Below are 20715 nucleotides of genomic sequence, written 5' to 3'. Positions count from 1 at the left end.
CCACCCTCTGAATCCTACAGAGACAGGCACGGCTCCTTCACAGGGGCTGAGGGGGCTTGGGCTACTTCTGTGCTAAGCCCTCCCTCCAGGTCTGGAGCCTGCTATTCCCCTTTGTCCTCGGAGGAGTCCGTGGGAGGCATGACACCTACATGTTAGTAAGTTGGACATGTCCCAGGTGTACCAACAGATGGAACTGGAGGAGGACTGCAAGAACCTCAACACAAGTAATACATACAAAGGATTGTACCAGTACAACAGTTTGCATTATGGAGTTACATCAGTGCCAGGCGTATTCCAAAGGACCATGGAAAACTTCTTAAAAGAGATCCCAGGGATAGTGGTGAGGATTGATGATAATCGCATCACAGGCAAAAGTGATCAAGACTATCTCTCAACACTCAAGACAGTATTTCAGAGGCTGGAAGAAGCAGGGATATGTTTGAAACAAAATAAATGCTTTTTTATGAAGCCTGAAGTTCAGTATCTAGTTTTTAAGATCATTAAGGGGGTAATTCATACCATGGCAGACAAAGTAGTTGCAATTGAAAAGGCATCAGACCCACAAAATACATCAGAACTTCGGACATACCCAGGGATGTTGAATTATTATCATTGATTCCTCCCAAACCTTTCTGCCTGTTAGAACCTTTACACTACCTGTTAAGAAAAGGAACATCATGCCACTGGGGAGACAGACAAAGAGGGGCTTTCCAAGAATCCAAGAAGTTACTCAAATACACAGAATGCTTAGTCCATTTTGACCCCACCAAAGAGTTAATTCTGTCCTGTGATGCTTCATCCTGTGGGCTAGGGGCCGTTTTGTCCCATAAAATAGATTCAGCAGAAGAACGGCCTATCGGTTATGCCTCCAGGACACTAAATAAGGCAGAACGGGCCTATCGTTGGAAAAGAAAAGCCTAGCTATTATATTTGACATAAAGAAGTTTCACCAGTATCTGTATGGGAAACATTTCACCATCATAACAGACCACAAAACCTTGGTGGGACTATTTAAAGAGAATAAAGCAAAACCCACAATAGCTGCTGCCTGATTACAGATTTGGGCATTGACTCTAGCAGGGTATGAGTACAAGATCCTCTACGAGGCAGGCACTCAAGGTAGAAATGCTGATGTGCTCAGTAGATTACCACTTCCAAAATTGGCCCCTTCTGATGAGCGCCCTGAGGAAGTCATTGCATTGTTACAGCACCCAAAGCAGACTCCCGTGAAGGCATTCCAAATCAGGAGTTGGATTCGACAAGATCCTGTACAAGGAGTACAGAACTGAGCATAGAGGATGGCTGCATCTTGTGGGGCACATGAGTTGTGATACCCCCCCCAAAGGATGGCAAAAAAGTGCTGAGGGAATTACATGAGGCCCATCCTGGAATTTCCTGGATGAAAGCTCTAGCTTGTAGCTATGTCTGGTGGCCACACTTGGATGAAGACCTGGAAGGAGTGGTTAAGTACTACTCCCAATGTCAACTGCATCAACAGACTCCAGTACAGGTCCCCTTGCACCCATTGGAATGGCCAGAGCATCCTTGGTCTCGTTTTCACATAGACTATGAAGCTAAGCAGGGTCAGCCCTGGTTAGTACTTGGATGGGAGACTGCCTGGGAATCAGGCTTCCTGCACTGAGTAGGGGGTTGGACTCGATGATCTTGTAGGCCCCTTCCAACCCTATGATTCTATATATCTATCTATATGCAGGCCCCTATTTAGGGAAGATGTTTTTGAGTCTCATAGATGCTCATTCAAAATGGAAGTTCACCCCCTGAATTCCACAACCTCAGAAGCAACTTGTAACAAACTTCAACAGATGTTTGCCATACATGGCCTGCTGGTGGTAGTGCTCATTGATAATGCACCCAATTTTACAAGTCATGAATTTAAAGATTTCCTCAACAAAAATGGGATAAAACATATTCAGACCTCACCTTATCACCCAGCTCCAAATAGTCTGGTGGAAAGAGTGGTGAGGACTTTTAAAGACAGGATGAGGAAAATGGCTACGGAAAGTTTAGAAGTAAAATTAGCTCGCTTTCTCTTGAAATACAGGACCATACCTAAACCACCACAGGCATGAGTCCAGCCCAACTGCTGATGGGAAGGAGGATAAGGACTCATCTGGATGTACTGTATCCTGACATGAAGGGAGAAGCGCAGAGAAAACAAACCAATCAAAAATACCTACATGACTATCATGCCAAAGAGAGAGTCTTGAGGGTACAGGATCCAGTCTATACAAAAAGCTTCAGTTTCCACCAACCTTGATGGATTCCAGGCAGGATCCAAGAACAAACAGAACCTTTATCATTCAAAGTGGCCATTTTGGAGGGCCGAGTAGTCAGGTGACATCTGCATATGGACAAACACACCAGAAGAACCAGAGCAGTCACCTGAGGGTAATGAGTTTACACCAGAAATGGAGCCCAGGGAAGTAATTGAAAATCCTCAGGGGTCCATTAACAAAAACTGTCAGTCAGCAAGTCAGAGACACTAATGATTGACAGATACCTCAGGAGCTACAGCCTACTCCTGAGGAAAAGCATTATCTAGTGAGAGAGGAAGGGTTCCCAATTACTGAAGAACTATGTCTGAGTTGTGAATTGAGGGGAGAGAAATGTAGTAATTTGAAACTGTAGAGTTAAATATTGTCTCCAGTTATTATGGATTGGAGTTTAGAGTCCACCCCTTTAGCTTGTGCTTATGATTATTTTCCTATTTAGTTCAGTGTTAGCCTGTTCCTCAATAAACAGCCTCTTGTTGCTTGGGTCTACAAGTGAGTACTCTGTAAAATGTATCAATTTGTTATATAGCATGGCTATATATTACATAAATGACAACGTACGAAGAGGCAATATGCCTCTGCTGGGAAACATGAGTGGGAGGCTGCTGTTGCACTCGTGTCCTACTTATGAGCTTCCCACATGCAACTGGTTGGCCACTGTGTGGACAGAATGGTGGAACAGATAGGTGTTTGGCCTGATCCAGCATTGCCCTTCTTACATTCTTTTGTGTGTGAGTGTGCATGTGTGAGTGAATGGCTGTGAATGTATGTCCTGGCTCCATCTCCCACCAGTCCTGGTCACCTGTGCAGCCCACCTAGGGATGTACGGACTGTGTAAAATCCACTCCGTCTGTGTTTCGCGGATTGTCAGGCACCTTTCGTTCCATCATCTGCCCACAGACGGATGCAATTTTTTTTCCCATCATGCAGAAAAAAACCGGAAATTATTACATAACCATTTATGGAAGTATTTACACAAGTATTTACATAATTTACCTCAGTACGTAACATTTAGTGTATTGTCCCCCATTCGATTCAATGTTTCTTCCGCAGAAACTTGCATATTTTTCTACGGATTTATATGCATAAATTTCGGGAAAGTAAAAAAATCATCCGAAAGTCCACGGACTCTGCACAGCCTGAGGGGGGCGCTCCGCACTAGATTCCACAGGTCGGATTCTTAGAAATCCGAGCTCATTTGAATCCATCTCAGATTTCTCCGGCATCCCTAAGCCTACCCCACCCTGTCCTACTTCAAAAAAGGTAGCCCACCTCTACCCTAGAACATGATTTGGCTATCAGCTTGCGGCTACACTGGTACAATCTGCTTTGTTTTTAACCACTACAGTGAGCTAGTTATTCTTGTTGCTTTTATTGGTAATGGTTTAAGAACTGTAAAGTCTTTCATTTGGCCTAAATAGTTTTGGTTATCAAAAAGCCACATTAACTAAATCTTATTTGAAAGGAAATTGGCCTCCTCTATGTGTATCTTCCATAGGGCTGTTTTAAAACCTCTGGAAATAGTTTGGATAGATGTAGTTAATGGGAATTTGCTAAAATTCTGTTATGTAGAAATAACTGCACTTGAGGAATGTACATATATAATAATTCTGTATGTAACTTGAAGATTATAGAAAAACCCTATCCTTCTTGAATAATAAGTATCTAGCATGCATTAGTATCTTCTAAATAATGTCAAGTTACTCTTCGTCACAGTCTGGTGAAGACAAATAATTGCTTTCTGCTTCTACAAGATAGTACACATAGCACTTGTCTAATTGCCAATTCTTCTACAGCATTACTGTGGCATGCAGTTTAGCTATCCCTCCTCTATGTAAAACAGAAATAGCATTGTGGATCAACGTCCTAGTTAGACTTATTTATTTATTTATTTATTTATTTTTGTCCTTATACTTATGTGTAACAAATACTGAACTATAAAAATCAGTATTCCAGAAAACTTAATTTCCTCTTTAAGTTACATGCAGATGATATAATAATGTTATGAGGAATATGTATAATTCCTGACTAATAAAAGATAAAGGGCTGTTTATAGTCACAGTGGCAGAAGTCAGTGGCAACCTAGAGGTTTACACCATTTCACAATTTGAATGTTTGACATCTGTAGCTTTTATCACTTGTTCACAAAAGTGGGAACACAAAAGTGGGAGTTTGTGTTTGTTAGCTAGGTTCCATGTTTGGCTGTGTGAGGTAGAGATGGATATATTTATAATGAACTACTACCAACTCTTATTCTAACCACAATTATGTGTAAGTCAGCGCTACTAAGTTCAGTGAAAAAATACTGTAGCCTTAAAGTTATTATTGCTCGCTTCATCCATGCTTATGGCCAAAAATATTTAGAATACTGATTTCTCTATGTGGCCTTGTTATTTTTGCCATCCCTTGTTCCAGTGGTTCTGTATGTTTTAACTATGTGTACAAAATATCTGTTTAAACTAGATAACATATAAACATTTATGAAAAGCCAGTGTATTCTAATGGCCAGATCAAGGGTGTTGCTTTTGATATTAATATTAAAATTTAGATTACATATGCAATGTGAACTGTATGTACTCTAAAACAAGCCCTAACACTTCAGTGGCTTTTACTTTATTATAGCATGTGGCCATCCTTGACAGAGTGAAGTTGTTTGGTGCAAAAGAGAATTATGAAAGTTCCAAAGATCAGGGAGCTCATTCATCTCACTATAGGGAAGATGTGTGATGAACACTTTCAAGTAGTGAGCTACATTCAGTGTCTTGCGAGTGGATTACCCAACAGACCTTTCCTCTCCGCCCCTTCTGGTGGCCCTTGTGAACTCCCAAAACTTCTCCAGGGATTCTCCCAGGCCTCCAGAGCAGAATCCCCAAACCTGGAGCTGGTTCTGATAGGAACATAAAGGTTTGTGAACTGCTCAGAGAGCTTCAGCTATTGGGTGGTACAGAAAAGTGATTAATTAATTAAGCTGCCTTATACTGAGCCAGACTATTGGTCTGTATTGTCTACAGTGACTAGCAGCAGCTGTCCAGGCTTCAGGCAGGATTTTTTCCTAGCCCTACCTGGAGAAGCCAAGGATTGAACCTTGGGCCTTTTGCATGCAAAACATGTGCTATACCACAGAGCAGTAAGATTACACCATTAAACCCTAAATAATGCCATACAGATCAATGCATTAATATTAATTACCAACCAATTTCTGTCCCAGCCAACGTAAAAGCAAATAATTCTGTTTCCAAAGCTCAGACTAGCTTTTATATTTCAGGCACTTGTTATAAGGAAAACGCAATTCTTTAAATAAATCAGTATTTGAATGTTGGCTTTAAATCATCGCCATTTGTTACCAACTGCTGCTTCCTGCTTAGATACAGTTAGCTTCAGAATCGGAGATTAGAATATCATCTGGTCTGGAGGAGGTGAACTTGTGTCCTGAAATGGAAAAACAAGCCCGTGGATCCATTGAAACTTGCTCTGAAAAATCAGCATGAACAAGTTTCACTTCCTTAAGTTAATTCCTTAGTAACAAGAGTGTCTGTTAATTGATTTCCTCCACAAAATATTAAGCAGTAATTAAAATTAGCATTAAGAAAAGCCACTGAATGTCATAAAGTCTATATATTACAAATAGGGCTCAATGTAAGTTAAAGCAATTGTACACACGCACGCACACACACACACACTCCTTGCCATCAGTGAGCTTACAACAAATATGGGGAACCTTTTTTCCAGCAAGGGCCATTGACCCACAGGGAGGGAAAATCAATTGGAGGTCACACACAAATATTAGTTATAGTAATTAACTATAAGTACCATAAATAAATAATAAATAAATAAATATTAGAATGCCTTGGAAGACAGTGTTTGGGCATTGCTATCTCCTGAAGCTCTGGCTACTCGGGTTGGGATCCACTGCCTAACAGGAACAATACTTACCAAACCATCCCTGGAGTGGGGAGACAAGTGAAGACTGGCTCCTATCAGTGAATGTACGTGTGATACATAACATTTAAGGGTTTCCAGCATTCTTTAATGGAGTAATCACTGAGCTTTATGCAAGCAAGTTGTCCTTTTTTAAAAGTAGGATTTAATTCCATGTAAACTGGGTTAGCAGCCTAACCCTGTGCATGTTTACCCAGAACTAATTCTGTCACATTCAAATGGGACTTGCTCAGGGGTGAGAAAAGTCTAAAGAGTTTTCAGTCTTTCTTGAGTTGCTGATACAGGGAATAGAAAAAGCTAAGAAGAATATACAGCAATGGCTACTACTGCAGAGGTTAGAATCTTTTCTTAAGTAATGGTTGGTCATAATAATACTGCTTATACAAATAAGCACATTACTTGTTATCAGGAGTAGATTTGAGTAGTAAAATGAATGGGAAGGGCTTAAATGTTTCATTGAATACATAAATACTGATTATTAACTTTCTCTGGATTGCAAGATATCCCATTTAGAGTGCAATCCTATGCATGTCAACTCAGAAATCTCCCATTGACCTCAGTGGGGCTTACAGTCTGCTAAGTGTGTATAGGATTGCAGCTGGGAAAGCGGGCTGATGCATGCACCTGGTTCCACCATTAATAATAGTTCTCTACTCACTCCAGTGGAAGAGACAGCTCTCTATGCAGGTACATGCCAAGCTGGCTGCTTCATTGAAGTGAGTGGGGAAGCCTATACATGCAATACCTCCATATCTTTCTCCCAAGTGTGCACAAGGCTCCGAATTATAGTTAGCATGGTTGAGGCAGTGAGAATGTTCACTACCATTTTAGATGAAGAGACACAAAGAGCTGTATCTAACTGTGTTGCTCTGCTAGCGCAAATGCACTAGCAGAAACATAGCTTCTGAACTATGTGCAAGAGGGGAAAGTTACATTTGTACAAGTATGGTTGTGCAACTACTTGCACAAGTGTACTATGCAAGCATGATGCACAAGCACTTGCACAACAGAACGATTAAGTGGAGCTCCGCTAGTGCTATTTGAGTTTGTGGAATGACAGTGTTGGGTACTGCCCAATTGCAAGAAAGCATATGTAAGATGTTGGTGGAATGTTCACATACAGCAAAAACGTAAGAAGTAATACACCTCTTGATTGACTCCTTTACTGGCAAACTTATTCCCATCATAAATCTTTTGTTAAAAATGTATGGGAAGAGGCAACATATGATGAACATGGCAGTGGTTGTTCAGTCGTTAAGTCGTGTCCAACTCTTCGTGACCCCATGGACCATAGCATGCCAGGCCTTCCTCCCGGAGTGTGCTGAAGTTCATATTCATTCTTCATTATCTGTCCTTCCAATACTGTTCCAGTATCTGTCCTTCCAGCTTCAGTATCTGTCCTTCCAATGAGCAGGCAGGGTTGATTTCCTTTAGGATGGACTGATTTGACCTCCTTGCAGTCCAGGGGACTCGTAAGAGTCTTCTCCAGCACCACAGTTCGAAAGCATCAATTCTTGGGCACTCAGCCTTCCTTATAGTCCAGCTCTCACAGCCATACATTGCTACTGGGAAAACCATAGCTTACACAAAGGTTACAATCCTGCAAAATAACTGTTGGGCAAGGGAAAGGGAGGGGAGGAAGACTGAATTATCTCTCTCTCTTTCTCTCTCTTTCTCTTTCTCTCTCTCTCTGTCTCTCTGTCTCTCTGTCTCTCTCTCTCTCTCTCTCTCTCACACACACACACACACACACACCACTCCCCTTCCCTAACTGCTAATCATATTTTAAACCTCCTTTAAAGGGCTTCACTTGAGCAAGCCCAGCTGTTGGCTCATAAAAAGAAAGCCTTGCATGCAGAACCTTTTGCTCATGTGGTTTTCCATCTATCTGGGAATACACTCAGAGAAGTATCCTTAGCATCTCTAGCTGGATCTGGAAAAGAGAGTTAGGGATCATGTAGAAAAAACCCTACTTTGGGGTAGCAAATGAACGGAGATAAATTGAGAACATATGCACATTGTAGTGATGTCAGAGAATTCCGCGACAGATCTCGGTGAGTTTCCCTGAAATCCGTTGTGGAACGAAGCCCCCACCCCCCCACCCCACGAAAGGCGCGCGGGATGAAGTCCCCGCCACCCCCACCCCACGAAAGGCACATGAAACGGAGCACTTACCTGCTCCCGTCCGCACTGCTTTGCGAATGGCGGCTGTCCTGCAGCCGCCATTCGCTTCCTCCTCTCAGTAGCCGTGATAGGCTACGTAAACACTTACGTAGCCTATCACGGCTAACGCAGGGACGCCATTTGCGTCCCTGCGGAGGCTGTGATAGGCTACGTAAGTATTTACATAGCCTATCACGGCAGGGGGGAAAAAAACCCAGCGTACGCAAATGGCGGCAGCTACGACAGCCGCCATTTGCGTCCCTGCAGGGCTGCCCAGCAGCCGGATGTCCGGCTGCGGGCGGCCGGAGCCAGGCAGTGGCTTTGCGGCTTGGCCGCAGAGCGGAGCCGGCCGGGCAGGATTCCAGGGGGAGGGACGGAGCGCCTCTCCCCCCATCGAGGATTCCGGGGGGAGGGACGGAGTGCCTCCCCCCTACCGCGGATTGCCCGGCGCGGAGCCAGGTAGGTGTTTCATACATCCCTACATTTCAGTTTGAAAAGACAGAGCTCTGCAGGTCTGTTAGGACTAGCAGCCAATGGTTGGTGGTTTAGCAAGGTTCCCAGGCACTCTGTAGCAGCACAGCTGTTATATAAAGCCACATAGGAACTGACTGGCTCCTACTGTTACCCAATCCTACTGCTCTAAGAAGCCACAGTACCCTCTTGGGCCTTCTGCAGTGTGGTGATGTGGGGATCAGGCTAGTAGTTCCCTCTGCTATAAGCTGCTATAGTTGTGCAGATAATCAGATGCCTGCAACCCACTACTAGGGTTCAGAGACCCCACTGCAGTACAAAGCCTAACAGTCAGTCTCATTAATCATCTGAAGATGGGGTCTGTCTCATGGATGCCAGCATAAATGATGAGTGTTTCCTCTGAAAGTAATGTTCTTCTACCTCTGAATCTGGGAAGATAATTTTTACATTTGCTTAGTATTTTTATGGGTTTTACCATAGGTACTTTATATACCAGTTTGGCTTTCAAAACAAACAACAACTGCTTCATTCAGCTTTGACTAATTAAATCAAATGGTGCTGTAGCCCAACAGAAATAATCCACTTTAAAACTGACATTGGTTTGGCAGAAATACATTAATTTCGCTTGTTTTTTTCACTTGTTTTAGCATTTCCGAGAATGGAAAGGACAGACAAATAAAGAGCTCTGCTCCACCATCTGTAGTTTGAGATGTTCTTGCCAGTAACACATGTAGCTTAAAGATGTTTATTAGTGGAAAAATACAGGAAAAAAGACCTATTTGCATTGGAGGAGTTATGAAAAAAGAGACTGATATTTGAAAATGATAATGTTTTAAAATGATGGGGCCATCACGAACTGCTACGTTCCCCACATATATTTCCTAAGAAAACAGTCATGTGAGTCAGTGCAACTTGGAAGGTATATGTAAGCTTCATTCACACTTTGAACTTGTGGCATGAGAACCACTCAACACCGTAGTAAGAGCTGCATACAAAAACAAATTGAGTAGGTCAGTAATTTGGATGTGAATGCAAACTATGTCTCAGCATTAATGGCTCCACGGCAAATAATATTTGTGTGGGAAAATGCCTTAAGGTTCACAGTATGGAAAAAGGAGAACAGAATCGAAAGAACTGTGATTACTGTGACAGAGTTAAATAACAAATGAGGAATATTATAAAAAAACATCAATACATAGGAACATAAAATGGAAAGGGAAAGGATTTCTTGCGTCATATTGAGCATCATCAGCCAATACAGGATTGCTCACTACACCATATCCTGAACTCCTTTATTCAGGCTAATTTGAAATTGCCCAAGCAGTGGAACTTTTAAATTTTCCCTTGGGGAAATCTGCCACAGCTTTAAAGAGCTTGCTGTCAGGAGATGTTATCAGACATTTAACCTAGATTTTGCTCAGATTTAAGCCAACACTTCTAAATCTGTCCCTTGGGTATTTATTTTCAAAGCTACATGTAAATTGTCATTACAATCCTTTTAACTGCTATTTGGAGATACTAGTTCCTGACACATGGGTAATACATTTAAGTGACAGCGGCTGTGTTCATGTGAATAAAGACTAATATATGAAGTGTTTCAGTAGGTGTTAATCAAGAGTGTGTGCCTTGGTTTTGGTACTACTCATGCTTAGGGATGTCAGAGAATTCCGCCACAGATCTCGGTGAGGCCGAATGCCAGTGCATTCGGACCCCCAAGCTCTGTGGCTGAACGGCTTTCCACCCCCTGCCCCCTAAAAAAAACAACAACGATGTGATAGGCTACGTAAAGATTTACGTAGCCTATCATGGCTGGGTTTAAAAAAAACAAACAAACCCGTGTACGCAAATGGCAGCGGCTACAGCCGCCACCATTTGTGTTCCTTATTTTTGGCCATCTTAGTCTATGTAAATATTTACGTAGACTATGATGGCGAAAATAAAGGGGAACACAAATAGCGTAGCGGGCGCTACTTGCGTCCCTTTTTGATTCGCCGTTTTAGCCTACGTAAATATTTACGTAGATTAAGCTGGCTAAAAATAAGAAACGCAAATGGTGGTGGCCATAGCTGCCACCATTTGCGTACGCGGGGTTTTTTTTCCCCAGAGCCCTCCGCGGCCAGAAATCCAGCTGCGGACAGCTCTGGCCTGGCTGGGCCTGGCCGGCTGCTCTGCGGAGCTGCCGCAGAGCACAGCCGGCCGTGGAGGATTCCGGGGGGGAGGAACAGATCGCCTCCCCCTGCGTCGAGGATTCCGGGGGTAGGGACGGAACGCCTCCCCCCCACCATCAACATAATCCGCGGAAAGGTAAGTGACTTTCGTACATCCCTACTCATGCTTTGTGTGGATAGATGCATTCTTCACTTATCTTTCTCCCCCAAGAGAATCATGGTCATGTGAAGTTATCAAGGTGTTCTTGTTTTTGTTGTTCAGTCGTTCAGTCGTGTCCGACTCTTCGTGACCCCATGGACCATAGCACGCCAGGCCTTCCTGTCCTGCGCTCTCTCCCGGAGCGTGCTCAAGTTCATATTCATTGCATCCATGATGCTATCTAGCCATCTCATCCTCTGCCGTCCCCTTCTCCTTTGGCCTTCAGTCTTTCCCAGCATCAGGGTCTTTTCCAGGGAGTTTTCTCTTCGCATTAGGTGGCCAAAATATTGGAGCTTCAGCTTCATTATCTGTCCTTCCAATGAGCACTCAGGGTTGATTTCCTTTAGGATGGACTGATTTGACCTCCTTGCAGTCCAGGGGACTCGTAAGAGTCTTCTCCAGCACCACAATTCGAAAGCATCAATTCTTCGGCGCTCAGCCTTCCTTATAGTCCAGCTCTCACAGCCATACATTACTACTGGGAAAACCATAGCTTTGATTAGATGGACCTTTGTCGGCAAGGTGATGTCTCTGCTTCTTACTATGCTGTCTAGGTTGGCCATAGCTTTCCTCCCAAGGAGCAAGCGTCTTTTAATTTCATGGCTACAGTCACCGTCTGCGGTGATCTTGGAGCCCAAGAAAGTAAAATCTGTCACTGCTTCCATTTCTTCCCCTTCTATATGCCAGGAAGTGATGGGGCCAGATGCCATGATCTTCGTTTTTTTAATGTGGAGTTTCAAACCAGCTTTTGCACTCTCCTCTTTCACCCTCAACAAGAGGCTCTTGAGATCCTCTTCGCTTTCTGCCATTAGGGTGGTATCGTCTGCATATCGGAGGTTGTTGATAATTCTCCCAGCAATCTTAATTCCGACCTCTGATTCATCCAACCCGGCATTTCTCATGATGTACTCTGCATATAAGTTAAATAAGCAGGGTGACAATATGCAGCCTTGTCGTACTCCTTTCCCAATTTTGAACCAATCGGTTGTTCCATGTCTGGTTCTTACTGTTGCTTCTTGACCCTCGTACAGGTTTCTCAGGAGACAGGTAAGGTGGTCTGGTACTCCCATCACTTTAAGAATTTGCCACACTTTGTTGTGATCCACACAGTCAAAGGCTTTAGTGTAGTCAATGAAGCAGAAATAGACGTTTTTCTGGAATTCTCTTGCTTTCTCCATGATGCAGCAAATGTTCGCGATTTGATCTCTAGTTCCTCTGCCTCTTCGAAACCCAGCTTGTACTTCCGGTAGTTTTCGGTTCGCATACTGCTGAAGCCTAGCTTGTAGGATTTTGAGCATCACCTTGCTGGCATGTGAAATGAGCGCAATGGTGCGGTAGTTTGAACACTCTTTGGCATTGCCCTTCTTTGGAATTGGAATGTAAACTGACCTTTTCCAGTCTTGTGGCCACTGTTGAGTGTTCCAGATTTGTTGGCATATTGAATGCAGCACTTTAACAGCATCATCTTTTAGGATTTTAAATAGCTCGGCTGGAATACTGTCATCTCTGCTAGCTTTATTGTTACTAATGCTTCCTAAGGCCCACTTGACTTCACTCTCGAGGATGTCCGGCTCAAGTTCAGTGACCACACTATCATGGCTATCAGGGACATTCAGATCTTTCCTGTATAGTTCTTCTGTGTATTCTTGCCACCTCTTCTTAATCTCATCTGCTTCTGTTAGGTCCCTGCCTTCTTTGTCCTTTATCATGCCCGTCTTTGCACAAAACGTTCCCTTGAGATCTCCAATTTTCTTGAAGAGATCTCTAGTCTTTCCCATTCTGTTGTTTTCCTCGATTTCTTTGCATTGTTCATTTAAGAAGGCCTTCTTGTCTCTCCTTGCTATTCTCTGGAACTCTGCATTCAGTTGGCTATATCTTCCCCTTTCTCCCTTGCTTTTCGCTTCCCTTCTTTCGTGAGCTACTTGTAAAGCCTCATCAGACAGCCACTTGGCTTTCTTGCATTTCTTTTTCTTTGGGATGGATTTCGTTGCTGCCTCCTGAACAATGTTACGGACCTCCGTCCATAGTTCCTCACGCACTCTGTCTATCAGGTCTAATCCCTGAAATCTATTCCTCACCTCCACTGTATATTCATCAGGGATATGATTTAGGTCATACCTGAACGGTTTAGTGGTTTTCCCGACGTTCTTCAATTTAAGCCGAAATTTTGCAAGAAGCAGCTCATGATCTGAGCCACAGTCAGCTCCAGGTCTTGTTTTTACTGACTGTATGGAGCTTCTCCATCTTTGGCTGCAAAGGACATAATCAATCTGATTTCGATATTGACCATCTGGTGACGTCCATGTGTACAGTCGTCTCTTGTGCTGTTGGAAAAGAGTGTTTGCTATGATCAGCATGTTCTCTTGGCAAAACTCTATTAGCTTTTGTCCTGCTTCATTTTGTACACCAAGGCCATGCCTGCCTGTTATCCCGGTGATTTCTTGACTTCCTACTTTAGCATTCCAATCCCCTATGATGAAGAGGACGTCTTTTTTTGGTGTTAGTTCTAGAAGGTGTTGTAGGTCTTCATAGAACCGATCAACCTCAGCTTCTTCGGCCTCAGTGGTTGGGGCATAGACTTGAATTACTGTGATGTTGAATGGTTTGCCTTGGATTCGTACTGAGATCATTCTATCATTTTTAAGATTGTACCCCAGTACTGCTTTTCCCACCCTTTTGTTGACTATGAATGCTACTCCATTTCTTCTAAGGGATTCTTGCCCACAATAGTAGATATGATGGTCACCTGAATTAAATTCGCCCATGCCTGTCCATTTTAGTTCGCTGATTCCCAAGATGTCGATGTTCAATCTTGCCATCTCATGTTTGACCACCTCCAGCTTACCTTGATTCATTGATCTGACATTCCAGGTTCCTAAACAATATTGTTCTTTACAGCATCGGATTTTCTTTTCACCACCAGACACATCCACAGCTGAGTGTCCTTTCGGGTTTGGCCCAGCCGCTTCACTCTTTCTGGCGCTACTTGGAAATACCCTCTGCTCTTCCCCAGGAGCATATTGGACACCTTCCGACCTGAGGGGCTCATCTTCCGGCGTCATCTCTTTTAGCCTTGTGATACGTTCCATGGGGTTTTCTTGGCAAGAATACTGGAGTGGGTTGCCATTTCCTTCTCCAGTGGACCACATTTTGTCAGAACTCTCTGCCATGACCTGTCCGTCTTGGGTGGCCCTGCATGGCATAGCTTATGGCTTCACTGAGTTACGCAAGCCCCTTCGCCACAACAAGGCAGTGATCCATGAAGGGGTGTTCTTGTTTACTTTAGCCCTTTTCACAAGTTCTCACATGTTCCACTGAATATGTGTCAGTGGGCTGGGATCTCATGTTACATTAAACATATATAAGGTAATCCCTCTCCCTCCACTCTACATATTCAGTGTAACAAGTGAAAGAGCTTCTGGTTTATCTGGAAGTCGGCCCTGCTGATTTCAGTGGGAAGTACATAAAGAATAGCTTGCTAACGATCAGAGCAGTCAGACAATGGAACCAACTGCCTAGGGAGGTGGTGGTTTCTCTGTTACTGGAGGTATTCCGGCAGAGACTGGACAGAAAGGCACCATCAAATATTTGTTTGCTAAGCTGTAGAAAATCCATAGAACTGTTGAAAAAAGTAGATATAAAGGTTAAAATAGTGTTCATAGCCAAACGTAAGCACTAACACTGCCAAGCTAAACTGGGCATAGTAAAGGCTTCTGTTATAGTTAGATGTCATAGTCAGTAAATCTATTATTTCAGAGGGGAAACGTACAACATAATGTAGTCAATAATAATATGTCTAAGATCTAATCGCTCCACTCACAAAAAGACAGGTACAATTAAGTCAAAACAAAACCCACCAATGAAAATGAAAAGCCTGGGGAAGCAGAAGTTTATCTCCCTGAATTCAGTGTCAGTGAATACATAAACTATGTGGTGAGCATTGGATTTGGTTGAAGCTATGGTGATGTTATGGATGCCACAACCTTTGGGAAGAACTGTCTTTTAAACAGTTAAGGCTGGCTTAAGATATTTCACAAAAAAAGCAAACGGAGGAACTGATTTGTACACCCTGAGCTTTCGGGTAGGGGCTGGGAATGTGGGATGGAGGGAGGGAGTTGTTAGGACTATCCATGGTGCTGAAATGGCTGTAATTGCTATGTATAAGCAGTTATCCCCACCCAATATACCATGAAACTCAGTTTTTGTAACCTGAAAACTTGTGCCTACTCAAGCAAATTCCATCTAAAATTAAGTATTTATAATAGCTAGAATGGATATTTACCTTTTTATGCCTTTGTATCTTTTTATTTTATTAATCATTTTATTTTATTTCTTTATATCATTCTCCTGAAAGATATGGAGGGAGGGAGGGAGGGAGGGAGGGAGGGAGGGAGGGAGGGAGGGAGGGACAGACAGACAGACAGACAGATGTGGTCCTGAAATAGACTAGTTGTTTGACTTGAGATATTCACATTCTATCCTGAGATTTATTCTGTGTAACTGAGATAGGAGACCCATTCCCGTTCCATTCCACTAGCTCATTTCTCTTACTTGAACAAGCGTGTCTGTGACTTACCTGACCAAGAGAGAAAACTATGACTATATGGACAGACCCAACTCAGCAACATATGTGTAAATCCCAGCGGAGTGTTCTGGGCTTCAAAAAGTAATTTATATGGGTTGTTGGCCCTGAAACACCTCTCAAGACAAATAACACAAAGTGGTACCACAGATATAAACAGTATGTATTGCTCAAACAGTATTAGAGAATAACAAAACTTTTTAATGTTAAAACAAGCAAAACACATTACTACGAATAATGCAATTAGGATGATTAGAAGCACAATAGAAATCGTGACTAACATATTTCTTAGTAAAATTAAAGTTCTGTTCCTCTCAACCAACAAAGCAGTAATCATTAAGATCTTAATAGTTACCTCTCTGGCAAGCATGATTGGCAGAGTTTAGGTAATCATCTTTGGTAGGTTTCTCATTCTCCCAGGATCTCTCTGGGCAATCAGATCAGACCCTTGTCTTTTATAGCTCCTGTGCTGATGACCTCATCCTAAGACCTGGTCAAACCACTACTCCTATTTCTCTCCATGTAGCCCGGTTTGCCATTGACACCAGTAATACCTAGATGAAGGTATCCCTGCTAAACTAAGCAGGTTTCTGCTTCCAATACTTAACCAACCCACTGATGGCAACCTTCCTCCATTTACAAGAATACATTCCATTACTCACAGTTATCTCACAACACACACAACACTAATCACATCTATTACATATCACTTAGAGTTAGCATACACAGATAATTAGGAATAGCACTCCTATGAAATACAGTGAATTCTTATCAACAATACGTGTTACATTCATACTTTGTGACATAACCTTTCAGCCCAGAGAGTCTCCTAACTCAAGTTCATACTTCTATGATGTAAGCTAGTGCTGCTGAAATCAGCTTGAATACCCAGGCTTGAGCCTAGTTAATAAGGGCTAGATTTCCTGCCGAAGTCCCAAATATCCCAAGTTGTTACATTGTTATATAGGTACTGGCCTGGTTAAAAATAATGTGATCGCTGGCAGTAGCTAACCCTTTAGGATTGAGGTACCTTCTCTAATAATCCTATCCTGTTGTGGATAAAGTCACCCCAGGGCAATATGTCTAAAGCATAATAGCAAAATGCTATTATGAGAGTCCCTTAAAACAACAAAGACTGTAACAAAAGGCATCATCTTGCCAACTATATTAGTCTTTGAGCTTTATATAAAATGCTACTCCAGATTAAATTAAAATCTACTACAAACCTAAGCACTTTGCTTAAGAAGATTACGAGTTTGGTCTTTTATAATGTGTTTGTCTTAATTACACAGACTGAGGTTAACTATGCAGCTTTTAACTGCTTTGATTAATTTTGTAGTGATTATTAATTCTACTTGAGCATGTGTGTATTTTTCTTATTTTAAAAAAACCTTCTGTGGCAGAATACTAAAAGACACAGTTACCACAATCACAGCACTTCTTAAGTACAACATATTTTTGATGATATGAGCCTGCCTCATACAAATTCAAACCATTTGATCTATAGAGACCAGCCTTCCCCAACCTTGTGCCCTCCAGATGTTTTGGACTTCAACTCCCATTATCCCCAACAAGTGTCAGGAATCCTGGGAGTTGTCATCCAAAACATCTGGAGGCCGCCAGGCTGAGGAATGCTGTTCTGGACCAATCTTGTACTTTCGGTCGGGTAGTGGTTTTCCAATACTTCTGAAGTATTTCCCTGCTTTACAACCTGAGATACTTTTAATTAGAGATACTAGAGATCTGTGCACAAAGTAGATTTCTACCACCGGGCTACAGTCCTTTTCTTCCCTCAGAAGCTCTTCTAGATGCCCTTTGTTGGGTTTTAGAATCTTTTTCAGCTTCACTAAATTACACTGTATTCCTTTGTCTTAGAATCCTGCTGCCAAATGAGGACCCTGGACAGTGGGATAGGAACTTTCCCTCTCCCAGACTCAGGAAACCGCTCGACTGGACGACATGTTTCTAAACAAGAACTGGATTTAGAAATGGAGGTTTTCACATTGCCTGAGCAAGCTTTTCCTCAAGCTCCTTCTGAGAAAGCCAAAACCCTCGAGCGAGAAGTGCCTTCAACAGCTAAGAAGAACCAGGGATCTGTAGAAAGCATAATTTCTCATTCGGCATCAGATCCTTCCATGACTGCTAAAGGAGTACGGTCTTTTCAGAGTCGCCTTCCAAAACCAGCTACTTCAGGTAAAATGACAGTTATGCCGGAAATTAGATTCTTTATGCCCAGTTATCTGTTTCCCTTAGCAGAGGCCTTTACTAATGATATTGGATAAAAGACATGTGAAATGTACAGTTGAAAAGATTCTTCAAGTTACTGTAGAAGGTAGGGCAGGTTTACTCTGCAACCAAATCAAACCAAAGAGGTTCCAGAAATGTCAGAATGTTTGCTTTCAAAATATCCTTTAAATATATGCAAATTACTATATAAAAGAGTAGTTGGTTTACTTGTGGCAGTTGAACCATTGGGCCATAGTTCATGTGGACTAAAGATGAAGACTGGATTTCTGTGACGCTGCCAGTAGAAGAAAAAATCCCCAAGATTATTCCCGTCATATTCTGTGTTTGCACTACCAAGTTGAATGAATGGCTTAAGATGTGACAGCTATTCCCCATCAGCGGTCTCCGTCAATGGGCTGCATGAAGGAAGGTTGCCCTTTTCAGGTTGAACAGGGTGGTTCCAAGCAATATAACAGCCATTTCATCATATTGGAATGACTGTTGCATTGGATGTAGGTGTGCCACACATACCGTGTTAAGACACACAAACCACTTGTCAGATGTAGTTAGAGAGATGCCTCAATGTTGTGATACTGCAACATTAGGGTAATTTAGAATATGGATATGTTTGATAAAACATGAATGTAATTATTTTATTGACTCTAGAAATGAGTAGCATGGCAAGGAGACTGCAAAACTGCGTGCGCAGATAGATACCAACAGGGGTATGATCTTCAGATATCAACCAGGGTTAGTGTAGTGGTTTCTACTAGGGATGTACGAAAGTCACTTACCTTTTCGCGGATGTGATTCGTGGGAGGGGGAGGTGCTCCATCCTTCCTCCTGGAATCCTCGATGAGGGGGGAGGCGATCTGGTCCTCCCCCCCCTGGAATCCTGCCTGGCCGGCTCTGCTCCACGGCGGCTCCACAGAGCAGCCGGCCAGGGCCGTCCACAGCCGGAGTTCCAGCCGCGGACTGGCTGCTGCGGACTCAAATGGCGGCCTCCGTAGCAGCTGCCATTTGCGTCCAGCCAGGCTGCCGTGATAGGCTACGTAAGTATTTATGTAGCCTATCACGGCAGGCAAAAACAACAACAACAGCGCACGCAAATGGCGGCAGCTACAGCGGCCGCCATTTGCGTTCCCTATTTTTCGCCGTTTTAGCCTATGTAAATATTTACGTAGGCTAGTACAGCGAAAAAAGGGAATGCAAATAGCATAGTGGGCGCTATTTGCGTTCCTTTTTTTCCTGTCCTTTTAGCCTACGTAAATATTTACGTAAGTTATTACGGCGAAAAAAAAGGAACACAAATAGCGCCCACTACACTATTTGCATTCCCCTTTTTTTTCGCCATAATAGCCTACGTAAATATTTATGTAGGCTAAAACGGCGAAAAATAGGGAACAGAAATGGCGGCCGCCGTAGCCACCACCATTTGCGTATGCTGTTGTGTGTTTTTTTGCTTGCTGTGATAGGCTACGTAAATACTTACGTAGCCTATCACGGCAAACAGCAGATGGAAATGGCGGCCATGGCAGCCGGTCGAAAGACCAGCCGCCGCCGCCGGAGCCGCTGCCGCCGGAACATCCGCCCCAGGTAAGATTCGTCCCGGGGGGAATCCACGGGGGGGGCGGGAGGGGAGGCCGTTCCACCACAGATTTTGGGGGGCTGAATGCCAGTGCATTTGGTCACATTGAAATCCGTGGCGGAATTCTCCACCATCCCTAGTTTCTACCCTGCTCAAACAACGTCTACGCTTGACGCAATTGCTGATATAATGAAATAAACATAAAGTGACTGAAACAACTGAACAATAAATGTAAGCCTTTAATAAAAATGAACACCACACTGAAATACATCACTATACAAACAGCATGAAATGCTGAGAAGCAGCTAGGTAACATGTGCCCTTATATATAAAACATGTAAATCAATAACTCTACATGAAATAAAGATGGTATACTAAGGACCCAGTTCTGCCATTAGTTGTTCTTATGAGTACTTTTTCTTATATGTTTGTGAATTCAGTACAAATTCTAATGCAGTAAGGTATTTGTGAATTATTTATGGGATTCAGAGCTGAAAATACAGGTAATTTAAAATGAATGCTTGTAACAGAGGGGCATTTGCCTTTGCTATTATATTGTCTATTTTTGCTATATTTGCATTGTGGGCCATCCGAAATACTAATGGACAGCCCTACCTACTGCCCTGCATTTCCCAGGGTCAGCATACTGGGTTGGTTGAGGAATATTATTGCACCTCTGACTCCCAGTACTTCAGACAAGTCACTGCCACAGGAGGTGGAGAATGTATCCCACTTTTGCCCTGCAAAAGGAATTATCCCACTTTTACCCTGCTCTTCCTCGGATTCCTCGTCTTATGAATGGATTACAGGCTTTTAGTTTATGATAACTGCATTATCTATCTCCAGGCCATTCTCCACACCTTCCCCCCACGTGCCCCTCTGCTCAGCTCTTCACTGTTAGGGATGGCGGAGAAATCCGCCACAGACTCCAGTGAGGCCGGATTCTTTAGAATCCGGTCCTCCGAAGTCTGTGGCGGAACGGACTGCTTCCCCCACCACCCCGCGAAGCCCGGTCGGACAGACCCTACCTGGCGCCGGCCGGTCTGGGTCCGTCCTCCTTGTTCCTCAGCTGGCCGCTGCCGGGC

The 20715-nt window shown here is 43.1% G+C and overlaps 1 protein-coding gene across 1 annotated transcript in view; it reads left to right on the top strand.

Moving 5' to 3' along the window:
• The window catches only part of NCKAP5 (NCK associated protein 5), a 904891-nt gene that overhangs the window by 806225 nt on the left and 77951 nt on the right, over positions 1-20715 (top strand). The window contains exon 18 of the mRNA XM_084808715.1: positions 17692-18009. Coding sequence (XP_084664841.1) covers positions 17692-18009 — 318 coding nt within the window. The remainder of the gene's footprint in view (positions 1-17691; positions 18010-20715) is intronic.

The sequence above is a fragment of the Heloderma suspectum genome, chromosome 1 (assembly GCF_057233095.1).
Source record: "Heloderma suspectum isolate Gila_16-S chromosome 1, 16-S_ref, whole genome shotgun sequence".
NCBI classification, from domain to species: Eukaryota; Metazoa; Chordata; class Lepidosauria; order Squamata; family Helodermatidae; genus Heloderma; species Heloderma suspectum.
Note: the sequence above shows the minus strand (reverse complement) of the source record. Positions and strands in the feature narration are given on the sequence as shown.